The sequence below is a fragment of the Photinus pyralis genome, unplaced genomic scaffold, assembly GCF_008802855.1.
Source record: "Photinus pyralis isolate 1611_PpyrPB1 unplaced genomic scaffold, Ppyr1.3 Ppyr1.4_LG3b, whole genome shotgun sequence".
In the NCBI taxonomy this organism is placed as follows: domain Eukaryota; kingdom Metazoa; phylum Arthropoda; class Insecta; order Coleoptera; family Lampyridae; genus Photinus; species Photinus pyralis.
The window spans coordinates 17,785,902-17,802,697 of NW_022170510.1; the positions used below are offsets into that span (position 1 = coordinate 17,785,902).

Below are 16,796 nucleotides of genomic sequence, written 5' to 3' on the forward strand. Positions count from 1 at the left end.
TGTGAGAGAACGCGCGCGCGTGATGGAAAATTTAGACATTATATATATAGCGATGTCATACATTACTTTTACTATTCTATAGTAATAGATTATAATTGATGGTCCAAAGCCAAAGGTAAGTAGGTACTTATCGTCTTAATAGCCATTCCGATAATTAAATAAGCAATAAACTTTCCAGAATACAGGCATTATAACTAAGGTACTTATTTACTGAGATACGTATGATTGTGATAGTGATATAAATTGACTTTTACAACGCTTTTAGGTACTTACATAAGTACACAATACAATTTCACAACTTTGATGGGTAGCCTGTACCCGGATGTTGATAGTGAGTCATCTTTGATAGTAACCAAGTCAGACATCATTGAAAAGTCTAGGTACACAAGTAGTCAACTATTAGTTTAGAATTTACTTTACATGTTCCTCAAAGATTCGTTCGATCTTCGAGGCTTCTTTACATGAGACCTAATCGAACTCTTTACCTTCGTAACAGTCCTCGAAATCGATTGTTGGAGTTATTGAACAATTTTAATGATAAAATCGATTTATTTAGTGTATCTCTCCCGATTTTCAAATGGAATACTATAATACTTTTAACTGAATGACGTTGCGTGTTATTATCAATATTTAAATTTAATTATTTCGTGTCATCTACTTAGGTACACGTAGTTGTTAGCTACGATTATTTATTATTATAGTATATTATATTGTAAATTGCCCTAGGCGTAAATAAACATTATTATTATTATTAAATGTAAAAATTCTACAACGCTTGCCAATATATTATGTAGGTAAATGAAGTGTTCTTTATATGAACATCACATTGTAAAATTGTATATTCAACTTTAAGAAAAAAATCTAAGAGTGATAAAGAATTAGAAATGTCACAAATAAATCGATTTCTAAAATTCAAAAAAATCTTGAGAACCGAAATCCAAGCACGATGCTTCACATGCTGGTCACCACGTCGGATCTTTGTAGAGGGCGGGTGCCGGTTATAAGCATTACCTGGGTGATTGATTTAAAATAATAAGAGTAACCACTATCCAGGCAGTATCAATATACATATACCCCTACAATTTTATCCAGAAATACTTTCCCAAAGAATAAAGGTGATAGATTTACATGTACCTACTTATGTAGGCAACCCATCAAGCCATATAGGAGAATCTTCCCTTGCCGGTTTCTAAATCAATAGTTCAGTTTGAACTTTCATATAGAAAATTGGATCATAATAATAGTTGATAACTGATAAGTAAATCACTGGAAATGTGTCCACATTAATAAACCATTAGGTCGAAAGTTAGAGGTCGAACAAATTTAGCCCCCTTTTTTTTAAGTACGTAATGGAGCGACGATCGTAGTAAATTACTTAAGTGATGCAAGATAAGGCTGCAATAGTATATTTTTATTTACTTGTTAGAAAACCGACCTCCCGTACATATAAGTTCATTTCATTACTTCATTTTGCCTCGTACGGTTGCGTAGTCTGCTAATCTTCAATCCCGTACTTTTCCACGCCACTTGCAGCTGTGAAAATGCCGTACAAGAAAGTGACCCATGTAATTTTTGATATGGATGGTTTATTATTAGGTAGGTGAATTGTACATTTTTTTACTATCGCAAAATCGTTTATTTGTTGATTTTTTTATCTGGCCACGTTGTCCTTTTTAAACATGAATGTATATTTCTTTCGTGATGTGCGCCACTGCTTAGTAGTAATGTGAAAAATTACAAGGTTCTTAAACACATGTTCAACAATACAGTGTGTCCTTACTGGCTGACTCTAGATATACAGTACACCTAAAGATTTGGTTAAAACTGCCATCTGACGATTAGATACATCAATTGTGAAAAATTCTGCTTTTACCACAACGTTCCAAACTTGCATTTTATATACATTTTTTAAATTAAAAAATACATATTCCGCTTTACTATTAGAAACAGTCCTTGAACTACAATAGGTACTACCATACCATTGTATATAAATGTGTATATACAATGGTATTACACAAATTATCTAATTAGACTTCAGAATTTTTTTGATAGATGCAATCTTGAATAAAACTCATTAGAAGGCAATAAATTAGATTTTTCTATGCAACATAGAGCAAAAAGGTAGTTCGTTTCAATATCCTAACAGTTAGCAACTAGAAAAAAAATTAGAACAAATGGGCGCTTAAAAAATTTAAAAAACCAATCCTTTTACTTACTGATACAAATGTAATTCAGATTAATCCATATCCATGGTATTTTAGAAAGTGTCGATTGTTAATAACTGACATTCCATAAAAGTTAAATGCAATTTGATTAATTTATTGTTTTGTAGAAATGATTCATTGTAAATTTTCCAACCACATTGGAACGCCACTTTCTACAGACTATAACAGTAAAATGAGGCTAACTACGTAAGCAGACTATTTTTTAACACAATTTTCAACCATTTTGGTAAATACATCAATTTGCATAACAATTCGGGATAAGCTCAACTTACCCTCCAAAATCTATATTATGTCGATGGACGCATATCACTTTTTGGGGGTGGGAACTACCCCTTTTTTCCTAAAACTATAAAACTTTACCTATATTAAAACTTAAGAGGTGTGTAAAAATTGGTTCAAATGAGGTATGATTGTTAGATGCTGTGGAACATTATTTCCTCGATTATTTTAGAATATTTTAACCCTTAAAACCCCATTTCAAATATCTCAAAAAAGTAATAATTTATCACAGCGTTTTAACCCTTAAAATTCGCCCCTTATACGAAATATATAATAATAAATATTTATAGCGGTAATGTAGATCACCATGTTTCGATTTGTTTTCAGTTTAAAAAAAATTGCGATGGGTTTTTAAATCATAAATCCTTTATTTTTTATTGATTAAAAGTTCATTAATAATAATAATGCATAGGAAACAGTGCCGACGAAATTACATATTTCTAATCTACAGCTGATGTTATAGGCAAGGTTATAGGTGTATTTTGATGACATCTTGCCAATTTTCAAAATAAGTAACAGGCGTTCTATACGTCATAAAATCGTATGGTTTAATGCCAACTGTCAATAAATGGCAAAACCATGTACGTGCTAACAAAACACAACGCGAATAGGTACATACACTTTATTCCGTATAACTTCCGTTGCACGTCATCATTTTCTGTGACGTAATTACTATGCAATAATGCCAAATCTAGTTTTGAGCGATTTAGGTTATGTGTTATGTCACTTGTCAATAAGACGGTGCATTGTTTGTGTGAACAATCCACACCTTAAATAAAATTAAAATAATTTTTATTATTCATTTCGTTAATTGGAACCACAATATACATCACTTTAATAACTTATGAACTGTACAAATGTAGCATCTCTTTTACAGAGAAAGTACTAAATATAAAATTTTACAGGTTATGTGATGTGATGGATGATATTCAAATTAATCGGAACCATCGGAACTGCTTTCGTGTTCAAAGTTTATAATAATAGTAACAACGTTTTTCTAATTGCTTTTCTCTTTCGTACCACTCGTGTATTACAGTTTCCGTATCCTTAACTGAATTGCGCCACGTTTCGGAAGTTATCGATTGTAGTGATTCTTTTGTCACATGTTTATGCAATTTTCAATGCTTCGTCCATCTCTACCAATGTGTCGATTGTAGTAATTTTTCGCTGTGCCCCAAATATGTTCGATAGGATTAAAAACGCGATGATAGGGTGGTAATCGTAAAACGAAGTAACCGTATTGCTCGGCTAAGTGGTCAATGCCTTATGCGGTACATTTTAGCTGATTTATTCCTAAAAGTATCAACAAGATTTATATAACATCAAATAATTTGCGAACGTACTTACTGTGCAACCTTTTCAACAGTTCGGCTGTAAAATCATTTTCGGAGAACTGCACATTATGATCACCTAACCACACTTTAATGTTGTCTGTTTTCCCGTTATCGAACACAATTACTGACGGGTTATCTAAATTCTTCAGTAATTTCTCTTCAAACCAATGCACAGCGAAAGACGTAGAAAATAATCAAAATCAAATCAAACGAAAACTAAACCAAAAGTAACCTGTCAAATTTACAAATTTAAAAGCGACAACATAGCGAAATGCTACCAATTGTTGCGGCTAAAATAAACTACATGCTTAATGTGTTGCCTAATAAACGAAAGTAAGTTTACGTTGGTACGTCGTTTTCTTCAGGTAATGACGTGCAACGGAAGATATACTGAATAGACCGTATGTAAATTTTGAAACAGATTTTAATTTGTAAAATAGCACAAAAATTCGAAAAGTATGCAACAAGTAGGATGTTGGAACTAACGGTTTTAGTATAATATTCACAATACATACAATAGTGTTTTTATTCAATGCTCTACAATATTCTAGCTAGAGCATTTAATAAAAACACTACATGTTTTCGAGATTTGAGATAAATTTTTGTTATTTAACTTCCTAGCGCGAGTTGGGAAACGGTTTTTCTAAATCTAAATCTAAAAGCGTTATTTTTGGTTTGAGCTAGGAAGCTGTTCAGTCAAGAATTTGTTAAAAACTGTTGAGGGCGTAGGTCCCAAACGAAACTTTTTAGAGCCTTGGTTTATTTACAAACAAATTTGTGTTTGATCTCTACAGCTCAATTTTTTTCATATAGCGGTTAGGTACGTCCTTATTATTATTATTAGCAGAATCTATATATTTACTTTTCATCATCATTTGACGTTTCGCCTGGAACGGCAGATGCTGCCAGTTCTTCTGGCCAAAAAAACGCACTAGTGTACATCGCGTATTTTTGATACGAAATGTAATAATTAACTATCTCCGAAAAATACTGCCTCTATACGGCATGACTGCTGTGCATGGAACCAATGTTTCTGATTTTTCGCAAGGCTGACCAAAATTGCAGTTGTTCTGAGGAAGCAGAGTGATCCCTGCACATTTTGCTCAGTCAATTGATGACCAAGGTTCAAGTTCTGCTAGGTCTTAAACCGTCTCCTCTATTCATGTTCAATGGATATTCTAGTCAATCTTAATTTCTCCATAATTATTCGAGATAAGTATGAACTTTAGGTTTATATATAAAGTCTATGTTATGTACCTATCTGATTTTTGAATGTGTAGGTACCTATATATTTTTAGTTAGCTTAATATTGGCCTTGCTCTACTGAGCATCTAGGTTGTCATTATAACGTAATTAAACAAGCAAGGGATTCGGTATATTCTGCTGTCTCACACAGGAAGACCTTCATAACCTCAAAACTTTTAGTTGGCATTGCTACGTACCAACATGATAAACATTATGATAGTTTTGAGACAATAAATATTAAAAACCAGTGAAATAGGTGATTAACTGTTCCGATGATTTAAAATTTCTGTTTTCTCTGCAACTATGAGTACTTAACATTTTTATTACAGTAATATATGCTAATACAAACAATTTTATGCAATTTTTAATTTAGTCACATCCTTCTTTTAACAATTTTACTGATTGAACAATTTTTTTGTCCTTGTGCCTTCATTTCTTCCATTAATCTGATATTTCCCACGCAATTCTATTAAAATTGAAGATGACATAGTGACTGCTGCGATATACTGTGCTACCAAAACATAATGATCTTCACTATTATTTACTTAATTTTCTGTCTTGAAGATTGCTTGTACATTACATGCAAAACCATTTTGCAGATTCAGAAAAGGTATACGAAGTGATAATAAGCGAAATAGCCCAAAGATACGGAAGAGTATATACCAACGAAGTAAAAATGCAGCTTCTAGGCACTCCCGAACCCGTAACAGCCCAATTAGCTGTTAAAGGGATGGATTTGCCTATCACACCTGAACAGTTTTTGAAGGAATATATAGAAGGCACCAACATTCATTTAGCCCATCCGGATTTATTTGCAGGTGGGTACAAGTACATCCAATAATTGCTTTTGCCTAATTTATCTTACAGGCGCAGAGAAACTAATTCGCCATTTACATAAACATAATGTTCCAATAGCAGTAGCTACGTCATCCTCGTACGATGCCATTGCCGTGAAAACGCAGCATTACAAAGAGCTCTTCAGTCTCTTTCATCATATTTGTTCGGGAAGTTCAGATCCTGAGGTTAAAAGAGGCAAGCCAAATCCTGACGTGTATTTAGTCTGTGCTTCAAGATTCGCTGACAAACCCAATCCTGAGCAAGTGAGTTTTTTCGTTTCTTATTCTTGTTTCGTGTGCTTATTCGTTTATCTAGTGTTTAGTATTTGAAGATGCACCCAATGGTGTAATAGGCTCCGTTCGAGCTGGAATGCAAGTGGTCATGGTGCCTGCAGAGTCAACTAGCGAAGAATTACGTAAACCAGCCACGCTAGTACTAAAATCTTTGACCGAATTTAAACCAGAACTGTTTGGTTTACCGCCCTTTAATGAATAGACATTTATATTCCAACAGTTAGTTCATATTAACATATTAAAGATAATATTTCCACTTATAGACGAACATCATACCTAATAAAAGTTATTTATTTTTTGTTGGTGTCTTCTTTTGTTGGAGTATAATACATGGAATCTAGGAAGCATCGTGTGAAGCCTACTACAATAGAACGATCTGGTACACTTTGTGCGACTCCATATATCGCCATCTGCAAAGGAAAAAGTTAGCAATATAAAAAAAATGTAATTATTTGTGACATAACAAATTGTTAACTAAACTTTGGATCCATTCTATTTATACAGTGTGTTCGAGATGATAGGGTCACCTCAGTACCTCTTATTTAACGAGATTCAACAAAAATGGTCAATATATAGTTGTGTATGCAACATCACCATCTATCCGATGGCATATTGAAATTTCCGGCACCACTTTCGGTTAAACCGGAAATCGACGCAACTTTTGTTTTTCAAATACAATAACTGTGTCTGTTGATGACTTGTGAAATTTGCTGTATGACAACATAAAACATGCATACGGTTGACAAACAAAAAAAGAGAATTTGTTCAATATTTAGAAAACATGAAATCTAGCATGCCGTGGTTGTAAGGATGCGTGGTGTCTACTGCATTACACAGAAAAGAGCTGCATTTTGAAGATTTATTTTTGCTCTCCGTGGTAATGTGCAACGTAAACTTCACTCTGGGAGAAACTTCTTTATTATTTGAGGAATCTGTATACATGTATCGCATGAACTGCAGCTGATAGTTTCCAAAAGTTTTTTTGTGAATTTTCGGTCTTACCGTTTTCGAGTAAATATTTTTACATTATTGTACAACATAAACTTCACTCTGCGGGGAATCTTTTCAATTATTTCTGTCAAGAATTTAGCACATGGCTTTAAAAAGCTTTAGCTTTTAAGAGTCAACCAGAAAAATTAATATTCACCTCGATTAGAAAGTGTTCTAAAGGATCAAATGCCACTTACTACGCATTATGAGGAAACCAAAATCTATAATACAATCAGCCTTCCGCAAGGTTACTTTTTATCTGAATTTACAAACAGTTTGAATCCTTATTTGCGAAAACGCAGTGACCTCAAACTACCAATTTTAAGATTTTTAACGTATCATTACCTTTCCTTCAACTGGAGCCTGCGGTTCCTCCAGTATTTCACCAACAGCATCTCGAACATCATTTAAAAATTGATCAGCAACACCGGGTTGTGTATGGACATGAGTTATACAAATATGTATGCTAAAAATAATAAGGTTTTTAAAATGCATGTGATCGTCCGATAATACTCACCCTGATGGAAATTGTAAGATATTTAAATTCCACCCTAATTTTATCAGACTGGCGGAAAGGCGATAAATATCAAACACGCAAGAACCAATCGCTATTACACTAGTCGCAGGTTGACCAAAGATGTACAATGATTTAATATCCCTTAACCTACATTAGAGGTTACAAATGGCAGTGTTCATGAAATAAGCATACCCTTTTTCTATGTATTTAGTTGTGTGTATAATTTCGCGAGTTGCTCGTATATAACCTTGCTTTCCGAAATTTAACATAGTTGCCCAACACACTGCGATAGTACCACCCGCACGTGACCCATTAACAGTCGGAGAACCGTAAACTCCACCAGGCCATTCAGTCGTTACTGTATACTGGTGATGACGGAATCTGCAAATATGCAGTAATTAGTAAATTGCGTGTCATAGTCCAATCACATGCTACTTTCGATTACTGTAAAGTATAATTGAGGAACCTTTTGGTGTGAAACCATATTTATGAGTATCCGCAGAAATGCTTGTTACACCTGGTAGTCGAAAATCGCATATCGGAACGGGATAACCGGCTTCTGCCATGAACGCCGTCAGGAAACCGCCCAGGCAAGAGTCAACGTGAACAGGAATATTATACCGTAAACCTAACTCAGATATTGCGGAAATGTCATCCATAGTACCGTAGGGAAAGTTGGGTGCTGAACCAACAAGCTGAAACAGATTGGTCCATATTTCAAAGTTGCTAATTTGTGTAAAACTTACCATGATTGTGTTTGAATTGATCGCTCTCTTCATCGCTTTAATATTAACCTGAGTGGTGTGTGGATCAATGGGAACATAACGTATACGTATTTTAAAATAAAGTGACGCTTTATGAAATGCGGAATGAGCTGTGGTAGGGATCACCATCTCTGGTTTTTTAATACCCTTTTCCTCCAGTGCATAGTCGCGATATGCTTTACATGCCATTAAAATTGATTCTGTACCTCCAGTTGTCATCTAAAAACAAAATCATTTTAGATTCTGACCAACGTGTCACTCCTCCAGAATTCCCACTACTATTAAACTATTAGCATCAAACAAAACATAACTGTAATGTATAAAAACATGGCAAAGGAGAAAAATGTTTGCTATCAATTTTTACATCATGCGCATTTTTCGTTTATAAGGAAATAAAGATGTTCTATTGGAGTCCAGTTTAATGTTCCATCTCTCAGTTTCAAATTTTTTGAAACCTATGTGGTATGTAATAGTATTCGTTGATTTATATATTCAACTGAACCTCGCCCTATTTTAACATATCATGCTGTCTCTACTATTAAAAGCACTTTTAATAAAGATAATTATTACCGTCGCCGTTTCTTGTCAGAACTCAGATTTATTATTACGTGAACATTGACTTTGGTTTGTTATGCGTAGTGTATGTTGTAATATTTGTATTTGTTTGTTCAGTAAGTTGTATTTGAATGGTTGTTTGGGTTAGAGGTGGAGATGTTTCAATATGTTGTGTGGTCGTGTTGTGAGCCAGTACTGTTTACATGTATTGATGTATACGAGGAAGAACCCAAAAGTAACGGGAGTGGGGATCAGGTATCAATATTGTTCGATCAGGTATCCGCTAGCGTCACGCCTCTTGAGTCAGTGCGCGTAGTTTGCGTCGCTGTGAGTGCATCGGTTCGCCCGTGAGAATTTTTTTTAGTAAAACGACTTTTTCTATTTCGCAGAAAACGTGATGGCAGATTGTCGAGAGCGGCTGTAAAATTTTGTTTCCTGTTGGGGAAATCGGCTGCGGAAACTATTGTAATGCTTAAGACTGCTTATGGGGATGCTGCCCTAAGTAAAACCAGTGTCTACGAGTAGTTTTCACGTTTTAAAAATGGGGAAATGACAATTGAAGACCAACCTCGTTCAGGACGCCCCACAACGTCAAGAAATGACGAAAACGTCGACAAAATGAATGCTCTTGTCCGTGAAGACCGTCACCGAACCATTGATCAACTCTGTGAGATGTCTAGAATATCATGGAGTTTAATTCAGAGGATTTTATTCGAAAATTTACACATGAGAAGGGTTGCAGCCAAATTTGTCCCTCGCGTCCTCACAGACGAGCAAAGGGAGCGTCGACTTCAGGCATGTTTGGAGCTTCAAAATCAGCTCAAAGAAGCCCCCAATTTCCAAGGTAATTACTAGTGATGAATCGTGATGCTACGGATACGATCCAGAAACAAAGCAGCAATCAAGTCAGTGGAAGACAGCTGGCTCTCCACGTTCCAAAAAAGCTCGCCAAGTGAAATCAAACATCAAGACAATGCTGATTTGTTTCTTCGATTGCAGAGGTATTGTGCACGTGGAGTTCGTTCCCCCGGGGCAAACTGTTAACCAGAAGTTCTACTTGGGAAGTTTTGAAAAGATTGGGGGGAGTATCCAGAAGAAAAGGGCAGATCTTTGGGACACACGCGGCCGGCGCACACCGCCCTCTCCGTAAGGCAGTTTTTGACCAAAAACGGCATGACACCGATTGTCCACCCTCCCTACTCACCGGATCTAGCCCCCTGTGATTTTTTTTGTTCTCCAGACTCAAAAGGGACATAAGAGGAAAGCGTTTTACCACCGTGGAGAAGGTAAAACAAAAATCGCTAGAAGGCTTAAAAAACAGCCCCATAAGTGAATTTAAAAAATGCATTGAACGATGAAAGGATCGTTTGAATAAGTGCGTTGTAGTCAATGGGGAGTACTTTGAAATTCCCGTTTCTTTTGGGTCCCCCCTCGTATGATGTGGGTCATGTGTGTATGTGTGGGTTATCCAGCCACTTTGCGGAGGTGCGCAGAGGGCTTTTGAACAACGGGAAGAGACTGAGGTTGTTCCATTTACGAATAGAAGTGCGGACCTTGAAGCGCTTACTATTCGAGGACGTCAAGGGGGTCTGACCAGGTCAATGAAATATTTGGGAGTCATCATAGATAGGTACCTGACCTGAAAGGGTACATTGAGGGAATAAGCTAAAAGGTCAATGCATGTCTATGGACATGTATGCTTTTGGCTGTACATGGGGCTTGTCTCCTTGACTGGTATAATACTGTAGTGATAATACTGTAAGGTGCACTTGTATGGTGGGCTGCTATGGGCAGGGAACCTACAGGAAGCAGCTGAGCAATGAAAACCACGCCAACTCTGGACATGGAGGTGCTTCTAGGACTAGAGCCTTTAAACTTAGTTGTGGAAGCAGAGACTGGGACGACTTCCATACGGATAAATGAGGCGAGTAGAAGAATCAAGGTAGTTGTGGGCATGGGCGGACCTGGGAGGAAATCCTCAGGTCCGATCCCCTGCTCGCAAGAAGAGATGTGATCCGGACTATCTTACTAAGACTGAAGTATTATTGAATGCTACGTTCACTGAAAACTTCCATCACAGCACAAAACCATGACGGTTGGGTTGCAAGATTGCCCATCATTAGGACACCGTTTCACCTACAAAGAAGACTTAGCTGCAACACCAGCTGAACTAACCTATGATTGTCCTCTCAAACTTCCTGGAAAATTTCTCCATGATACTGCATCTCAGCCACAAGAAGAATTCATTAAACAATTACAAGAACACTTTCGTCGTATTAGACAGACCCCAAATCATTTCACGCGAACGAGCAGCCATTCATTCATAAAACAATTCAACCCATAACTGAGTTAAACCAACATTAACTCGACCACACGAGGGCCCATATCAGGTGATTAAGCGAGGTGGCAAATTTTACAAACCTTCTGTCAACGGAAAACCAGTCAATGCCGAGTTAATGTGACCATTGTTTGACTCAAACCTGCTTACTTTCCAAGGGAAGAAGAACATCTACCATATAACCAACCTTGCATTCTGAATCAGCAGACAGCTACTACACCTGCGCAAGTATGCCATCCACCAACACTCCGCCATAAACTCACTCGAACAGATCAGAGCTTAAAAGTCAGCAATCAAGCAAACCACAACAATCTCTACACAACCACCTGAGCAGGAAGGAAAGTTAGATTTCCTAGTTATTTTTCTACAATATTCAAAAATCTAGGGAGGCTACGTGGTGGTATTGGAGTTGGTAGGACGTATAGTTTTTAGCGCATTATTGCAAATTTATTTGTAAAAAGTAGCTTTTAATCTCACTTTGGCTGGCTGGCTGGTCGGTTGGCTGGCAGCAAATGTGGGCGCGTAGAAGAACTCTTGCAGAAAGGCAACGGGTGTATGTGTATCTACAAGGCCGTGTAATTTGTAAACCTTGGGGACAGGGCTACATGATGTGGGGTTGGCGACATCTGGGCGTCATCCTCGAGCGTAGTATACGAACGTGAAGGTTTTTCAGTTTTTTCCTATCTTCTACCACAGTTTTGGTCCGATTCTTTTCAAATTGGTGTCGTCGGAAAGATGTTGTAAACGCGCACAACTCCTGCGTGGCGGAATTTTGTTTTTGGCCTAGGGGCGAAATTAACGACCCTTTGCAAGGCGCGCGCGCGCGTCTTAGAGAGGTAGTCAACTTCGGGCACCTTTTACCTTCCGTTGCGAATTATGTCACGCGTTTTAACGTTTCGTAAATCGCGAATGGCTGTCTCTCTTTCTCGTGTCGCCAATAGAAGCTCGAGCAATGAGAAGTGCCCCCCAAAAATTAAGTACTATCTTGTGGAAGGTCTTTAGCGAGATCCACCAAAATGTGGGTGTACTATAAGTATGCACCGAAAAAGGAAATGCGGTAGCCTCCGACAAGATCTTTTATTCATGGTTGAGTAAAAAGTGGCTAATAGAATACTGATCTGCCACACAAAAATGCGCTCACATGAGGACTTTGATAATTTTTTAATTTTCTTAGAGTTATCCAGCTACCTTTGGGAGGCGCGCTTATCTTTTAATTGTTTGTGTTCGTTTCAACAGAATGGTGCATCCGCGCACAACGCCTGAGAATTCTTAGAGACTTCCTGGAAATTCCCAGGGACTACCCAGGATTTTCCATATTCATAATACTTATGGGCGAGTTCAAGTCAGATCAGGCACTTAAACTCGAGCTTAAATTTTATAGCCAGCGATTTTTTAATGAAACTGTTTGTTTTAAGCCTTAACTTAACAGTTTGTTTTTGCCAAAGGATTTTGACTTAAAGTGTAATTTGTGTGTGCGCGCAGTCAGAAAAAAAATCACAGATCTAAATCTGGGCGAGATTCCATCGTCGTCTTACCATTTAAAATGTAGAAAGTTTAAGTTTTGTTCTGAGCCTACTTACCATGAAATAAAAAAAATTATCAAAGTCCTTGTGTGAGATCGAAGGGACTTCAGCGCATTTTTGTGTGGCAGATCAGTATTCTATTAGCCACTTTCGACTCAACCATCAATAACAGATCTTGTCGAAGACTACTACATTCACTAACCGTTTCCCACTTTCCGCGTGCACTCGCAATTCGCTTTTAAAGTTAAAATCGTGTCTGGGGCTACCACATTCCCTTTGACGGTAGCCACTTCCGACGTCCCGTTCACCCGCAATTCGCTTCTATTGGCGACACGAGAAAGAGAGACAGCGATTCAAGATTTACGAAACGTTAAACCGCGTGAGTTCGCAACGGAAGGTAAAAGGCGCCCGAAGTTGACTACTTCTAGAAGACGCGCGCGCGCGCCTCGCAAAAGGTCGTTAATTTCGCCCCTAGGACAAAAAACAAAATTTCGCCACGCAGGAGTTGTGCGCGTTTACCACATCTTTCCGACGACACCAATTTGAAAAGAAACGGACCAAAACTGTAGTAGAAGATAGGAAAAAACTTAAAAACCTTCATGTTAGTATACTACCCTCGAGGATGCGCCCAGATGTCGCCAACCCCACATCATGTAGCCAAAGTGAGATTAAAAGCTACTTTTTACAAATAAATTTGCAAAAATGCGCTAAAAAGTGAGTAACTTTTTGAAAAAGCACTATTTAACGTTTCGTTGAAATTTTCATTTCGAAACTGTACTGTTTTCTAAATATGTATGACTGCCTGTAAGAGAATTTAACTAACAATTTACTAGCAAACGTCGCTAATAACATTTTTGTTTTAGCAGTGTAGATTTTTGGAATTAAATTTTTCCCAATCTTACGATCGTTCGCTCGATCGATGGCTTCATATCCATTGATAATGGATAGACCGATTACGATGAAATTTTGCAGGTGGATTCTTTATCAAATTTGTAAATCGGAGTGCGTGAACTGGCAATGAACGCCAAAAACCCTTTTGACAACTCTGTTAGTTATGAAGCGAATTGCATGAAATTTTGTATGTAGGCACTTGGGATAAGAGTAAAACTAATGCCGAAATAAAAAATTTGTTTTGCGCATACGCAATCTGTTTGTTTATTTTTCCAAATATTTAATTGAAATGTTGTCTACATCCTCGTTGCTATTAACAGCGTCAGGCAAAGTACTATAGGCCCCTCCAATAAAAGTAAAACTAATTCTGAATCAAAAAATGTATTTTGCGCATGCACAATCCGCTTTTTTATTTGTTAAGAGATTTAAATGAAATTTTGAATGTAGTCACTTAGAAGAGAAGCAGTTCTAGTGTTCCTAAAAACTCAACGGTAACCAAGATGCGGCATCCATTGAACCTAATGTGACGTTCGATTCTGAAGATCGGCTCCCAGGATTTTTTACAAAACTTAGCCTTGTGTATTTTCTTTAAATTACACTTTAGGTCAAAAGTCTTTGGCAAAAATCATGAACTATTAAGACCTATAATTACATTGAAATCAGCCAAAAGTTACAGATGTGACTTGAAATCCTCCTTATCTAGAAATCCAGAGTGCACACCTGTGAAAAGAATAACTAGCTGTATGCCAAGTGCCAAGATGTTAATAAGTGCGAAAAATCAGGAAAATTAATCTAAGCGATATTATTCCATGATTTGATTTCCAACAAAGAATACAAACCTAATAAAAACATAAACAAATAGATCATAAACCGGCCAGTGTGGCGCAGTTCAGTTAAAGCTGAACTGTGGTGCTAAGGGTCCCTGGTTCGGGTATGAATATTGGTAAATGTATAGTGGGGTGGGTTGGGTTGGTAGAGCAGCCTTGGCTGAAACCCCGCCCACTCCAAAATAAAGGCAAAATAAAATTTAAAAAAACAAACAAACACTGTCGATGTGTATAATAAAAAAACAAACGGCAGAAAATTAGCACAAAATTAGAAGTCAACTTTTTACATTTTTTGGGTGATAACCTGTCGCTTGAGTTTTGAAATGTGGAATGGGTGGGAGCCCACCATCTTAATTGGGCCATAGAAGACCACTCTGAAATTTAATTCATTCAAAACTACCGGTTCATGATTTTCTGGAGTAGATAAATCTAGTGTGTTATCTTCTTGGTCGTTGTTATAATCATAGTCGCCTTCAGTAGCAATATGAAACATCTTAACACAGTTTATGTTTGTCCAACTTTGTGTGGACATGTTGTCAACGTCAATATTTTATTTTATTTTGCCTTTACGTTTAAGTGGGCGGGGTTTCAGCCAAGGCTGCTTTACCAACCCAACCCACTATACAGTAATATCCATGCCCGAACCCGGATTCGAACCAGGGACCCTAGCACCACAGTCCAGCTTCAACTGAACTGCGCCACATAGGCCGTTCTTCGCAAGACTGCTTGAAATCGGGAGATTTTTCGAGAAAGGATTTCTCAAGACTTCCCAACAAAGAATTCCCAAGACTACCCAAAGAATTCCTTAATCTTTTACACCGAATTCCCAGCGAAATCAACCCCTCGAGGTTTTCTTACTTATCATGATTCCTATATTAACATATAACCGAGCATATAACTATAATCTCGATAGAACCACAGTAATATCCGAAACTTGTAACCATGAATAATTAAATTGATTGTATTGTAGCTATGTATATGCATTAAAACTTTCGCAGGAAAATATTAACTTACTGTTCCACAAGTTTCAGCATCTCCATAAAAGATATCAACTCCCATTTTCACAACTTCTGCTTCTATTTTACATAAACCAGGAAATACGTCCGGGTGCAAGGGATTTGTGTATGATGTTTTAGCATATACATCTCTCACTAGCTCTAGCAGTTCAGGATTTGAATAATAAACTGTACCCGACACCTTTCCATTCTTCCAATTAAATCCACCTAGAATTGATGCATAATTGTAGTGTGTATTTAAGTATAACAACCAAAAATGAGTAAGCAAAGTGCCAATCAGCAATAATACTGCAGGTAAAATGGTACATAAAATAACGCATGCATGGTTTTGCTGAAATTCAAACTTTCAGTAGACCATTATGCAAATTTAAAGTTGAGCACTTTCGTTTGTTGAAAGAGAAGCCGTTTCATTGTAAATGTAGAAACTGAGACTTAACTTAATCTTACCAAGGTTTAAATTATTGTCAACAGTCCTAAGAATATCATTCCTAGATAACCCAGCAGTAGGAAGCTGAGTGATATATTTAACCAGATGTTCTCTCTCTCTGACATCTTTCTCCAAAGCATCCTTAACTTCTGCCATTTTTAAATCAATTTCCTTCCGAATCGATGGTATTAATCTAATATATTTAAAGAAGGTTCTTTTTGCTCTCTCTATGACGCCTAAAATGGTATTGTTACTTTCACCAAGTACTTATAATTGGTATTGTTACTTTCATCCTGAAATATAAACTCGTAAATCCATACTGAAAGAAGAACTGTTGATGTAGTTATTGTTACTATTTGCCATGGTTCTTTTGAAGAAAAGTGATTATTAACAACGTTTTTTAGAGCAGTTACCGGTAGGCTGACGAACTCCATTTTACTAAAAGTTACCTACATATAAAACACGTCAGTATCTTATCTTAATCTGGTATTAGAGGTACACTTAACGTGGTTCTAAAATGAGTTTATGCACATATAACATATAACCTAGCAAGTAGCAACAGGTAAATAACCATGAAGTTTGAAATTTGAACCTTAGTCACTGACCTTCCTCACTGCGCATAAATGTTTTGTTTGTTCTCTTTTTACACTTGCTTATACAGGGTGGTGACTTGCGTAACGCATCATAGGGATTTCAATGTAAAATTCGTAACATGCGATTTTGGCTCCCCAAATT

General features: G+C 36.9%; 2 protein-coding genes across 5 annotated transcripts; one reads left to right on the plus strand and one right to left on the minus strand.

Annotated features, from left to right (window-relative positions):
- The first annotated feature begins 288 nt into the window (after positions 1 to 288).
- Positions 289 to 6,511, plus strand: LOC116166565 (probable pseudouridine-5'-phosphatase). 2 transcript variants are annotated; one of them, XM_031481568.1, is made up of 4 exons: positions 289 to 331; positions 5,683 to 5,901; positions 5,951 to 6,183; positions 6,236 to 6,511. In XM_031481568.1, the coding sequence occupies exons 1-4, from the start codon at positions 304 to 306 to the stop codon at positions 6,413 to 6,415; spliced, it is 660 nt and encodes a 219-aa protein (XP_031337428.1). In that variant the 5' UTR covers positions 289 to 303; the 3' UTR covers positions 6,416 to 6,511. The 2 variants fall into 2 exon arrangements, with proteins under 2 accessions (XP_031337428.1, XP_031337427.1); XM_031481567.1 differs by lacking the exon at positions 289 to 331 and adding an exon at positions 1,409 to 1,596.
- Positions 6,389 to 16,690, minus strand: LOC116166543 (sphingosine-1-phosphate lyase). Of its 3 annotated transcripts, none has more exons than XM_031481530.1 (10): positions 16,568 to 16,690; positions 16,348 to 16,510; positions 16,082 to 16,297; positions 15,633 to 15,841; positions 8,467 to 8,703; positions 8,156 to 8,415; positions 7,913 to 8,101; positions 7,721 to 7,867; positions 7,549 to 7,669; positions 6,389 to 6,623 (listed from the first exon to the last, which is right to left on the minus strand). In XM_031481530.1, the coding sequence occupies exons 2-10, from the start codon at positions 16,493 to 16,495 to the stop codon at positions 6,504 to 6,506; spliced, it is 1,647 nt and encodes a 548-aa protein (XP_031337390.1). In that variant the 5' UTR covers positions 16,496 to 16,510; positions 16,568 to 16,690; the 3' UTR covers positions 6,389 to 6,503. The 3 variants fall into 3 exon arrangements, with proteins under 3 accessions (XP_031337390.1, XP_031337391.1, XP_031337389.1); XM_031481531.1 differs by having other exon boundaries at positions 16,561 to 16,671; XM_031481529.1 differs by having other exon boundaries at positions 16,348 to 16,684.
- Between the last annotated feature and the right edge of the window lie 106 nt (positions 16,691 to 16,796).

Bases quoted from the DNA above. Each gene is read 5' to 3' on its own strand.
- LOC116166565 (XM_031481567.1), top strand. From the start codon at position 1,542: ATGCCGTACAAGAAAGTGACCCATGTAATTTTTGATATGGATGGTTTA. The intron at 1,597-5,682 runs GTAGGTGAATTG...ACCATTTTGCAG, and splicing joins TATGGATGGTTTATTATTAG to ATTCAGAAAAGGTATACGAA. The intron at 6,184-6,235 runs GTGAGTTTTTTC...TCGTTTATCTAG, and splicing joins ACAAACCCAATCCTGAGCAA to TGTTTAGTATTTGAAGATGC.
- LOC116166543 (XM_031481530.1), bottom strand. From the start codon at position 16,495: ATGGAGTTCGTCAGCCTACCGGTAACTGCTCTAAAAAACGTTGTTAAT. The intron at 8,704-15,632 runs GTAAGTTAATAT...TTTTGTTTTTAG, and splicing joins ATGCTGAAACTTGTGGAACA to ATGACAACTGGAGGTACAGA. The intron at 6,624-7,548 runs GTAATGATACGT...TTTCCTTTGCAG, and splicing joins AGGCTCCAGTTGAAGGAAAG to ATGGCGATATATGGAGTCGC.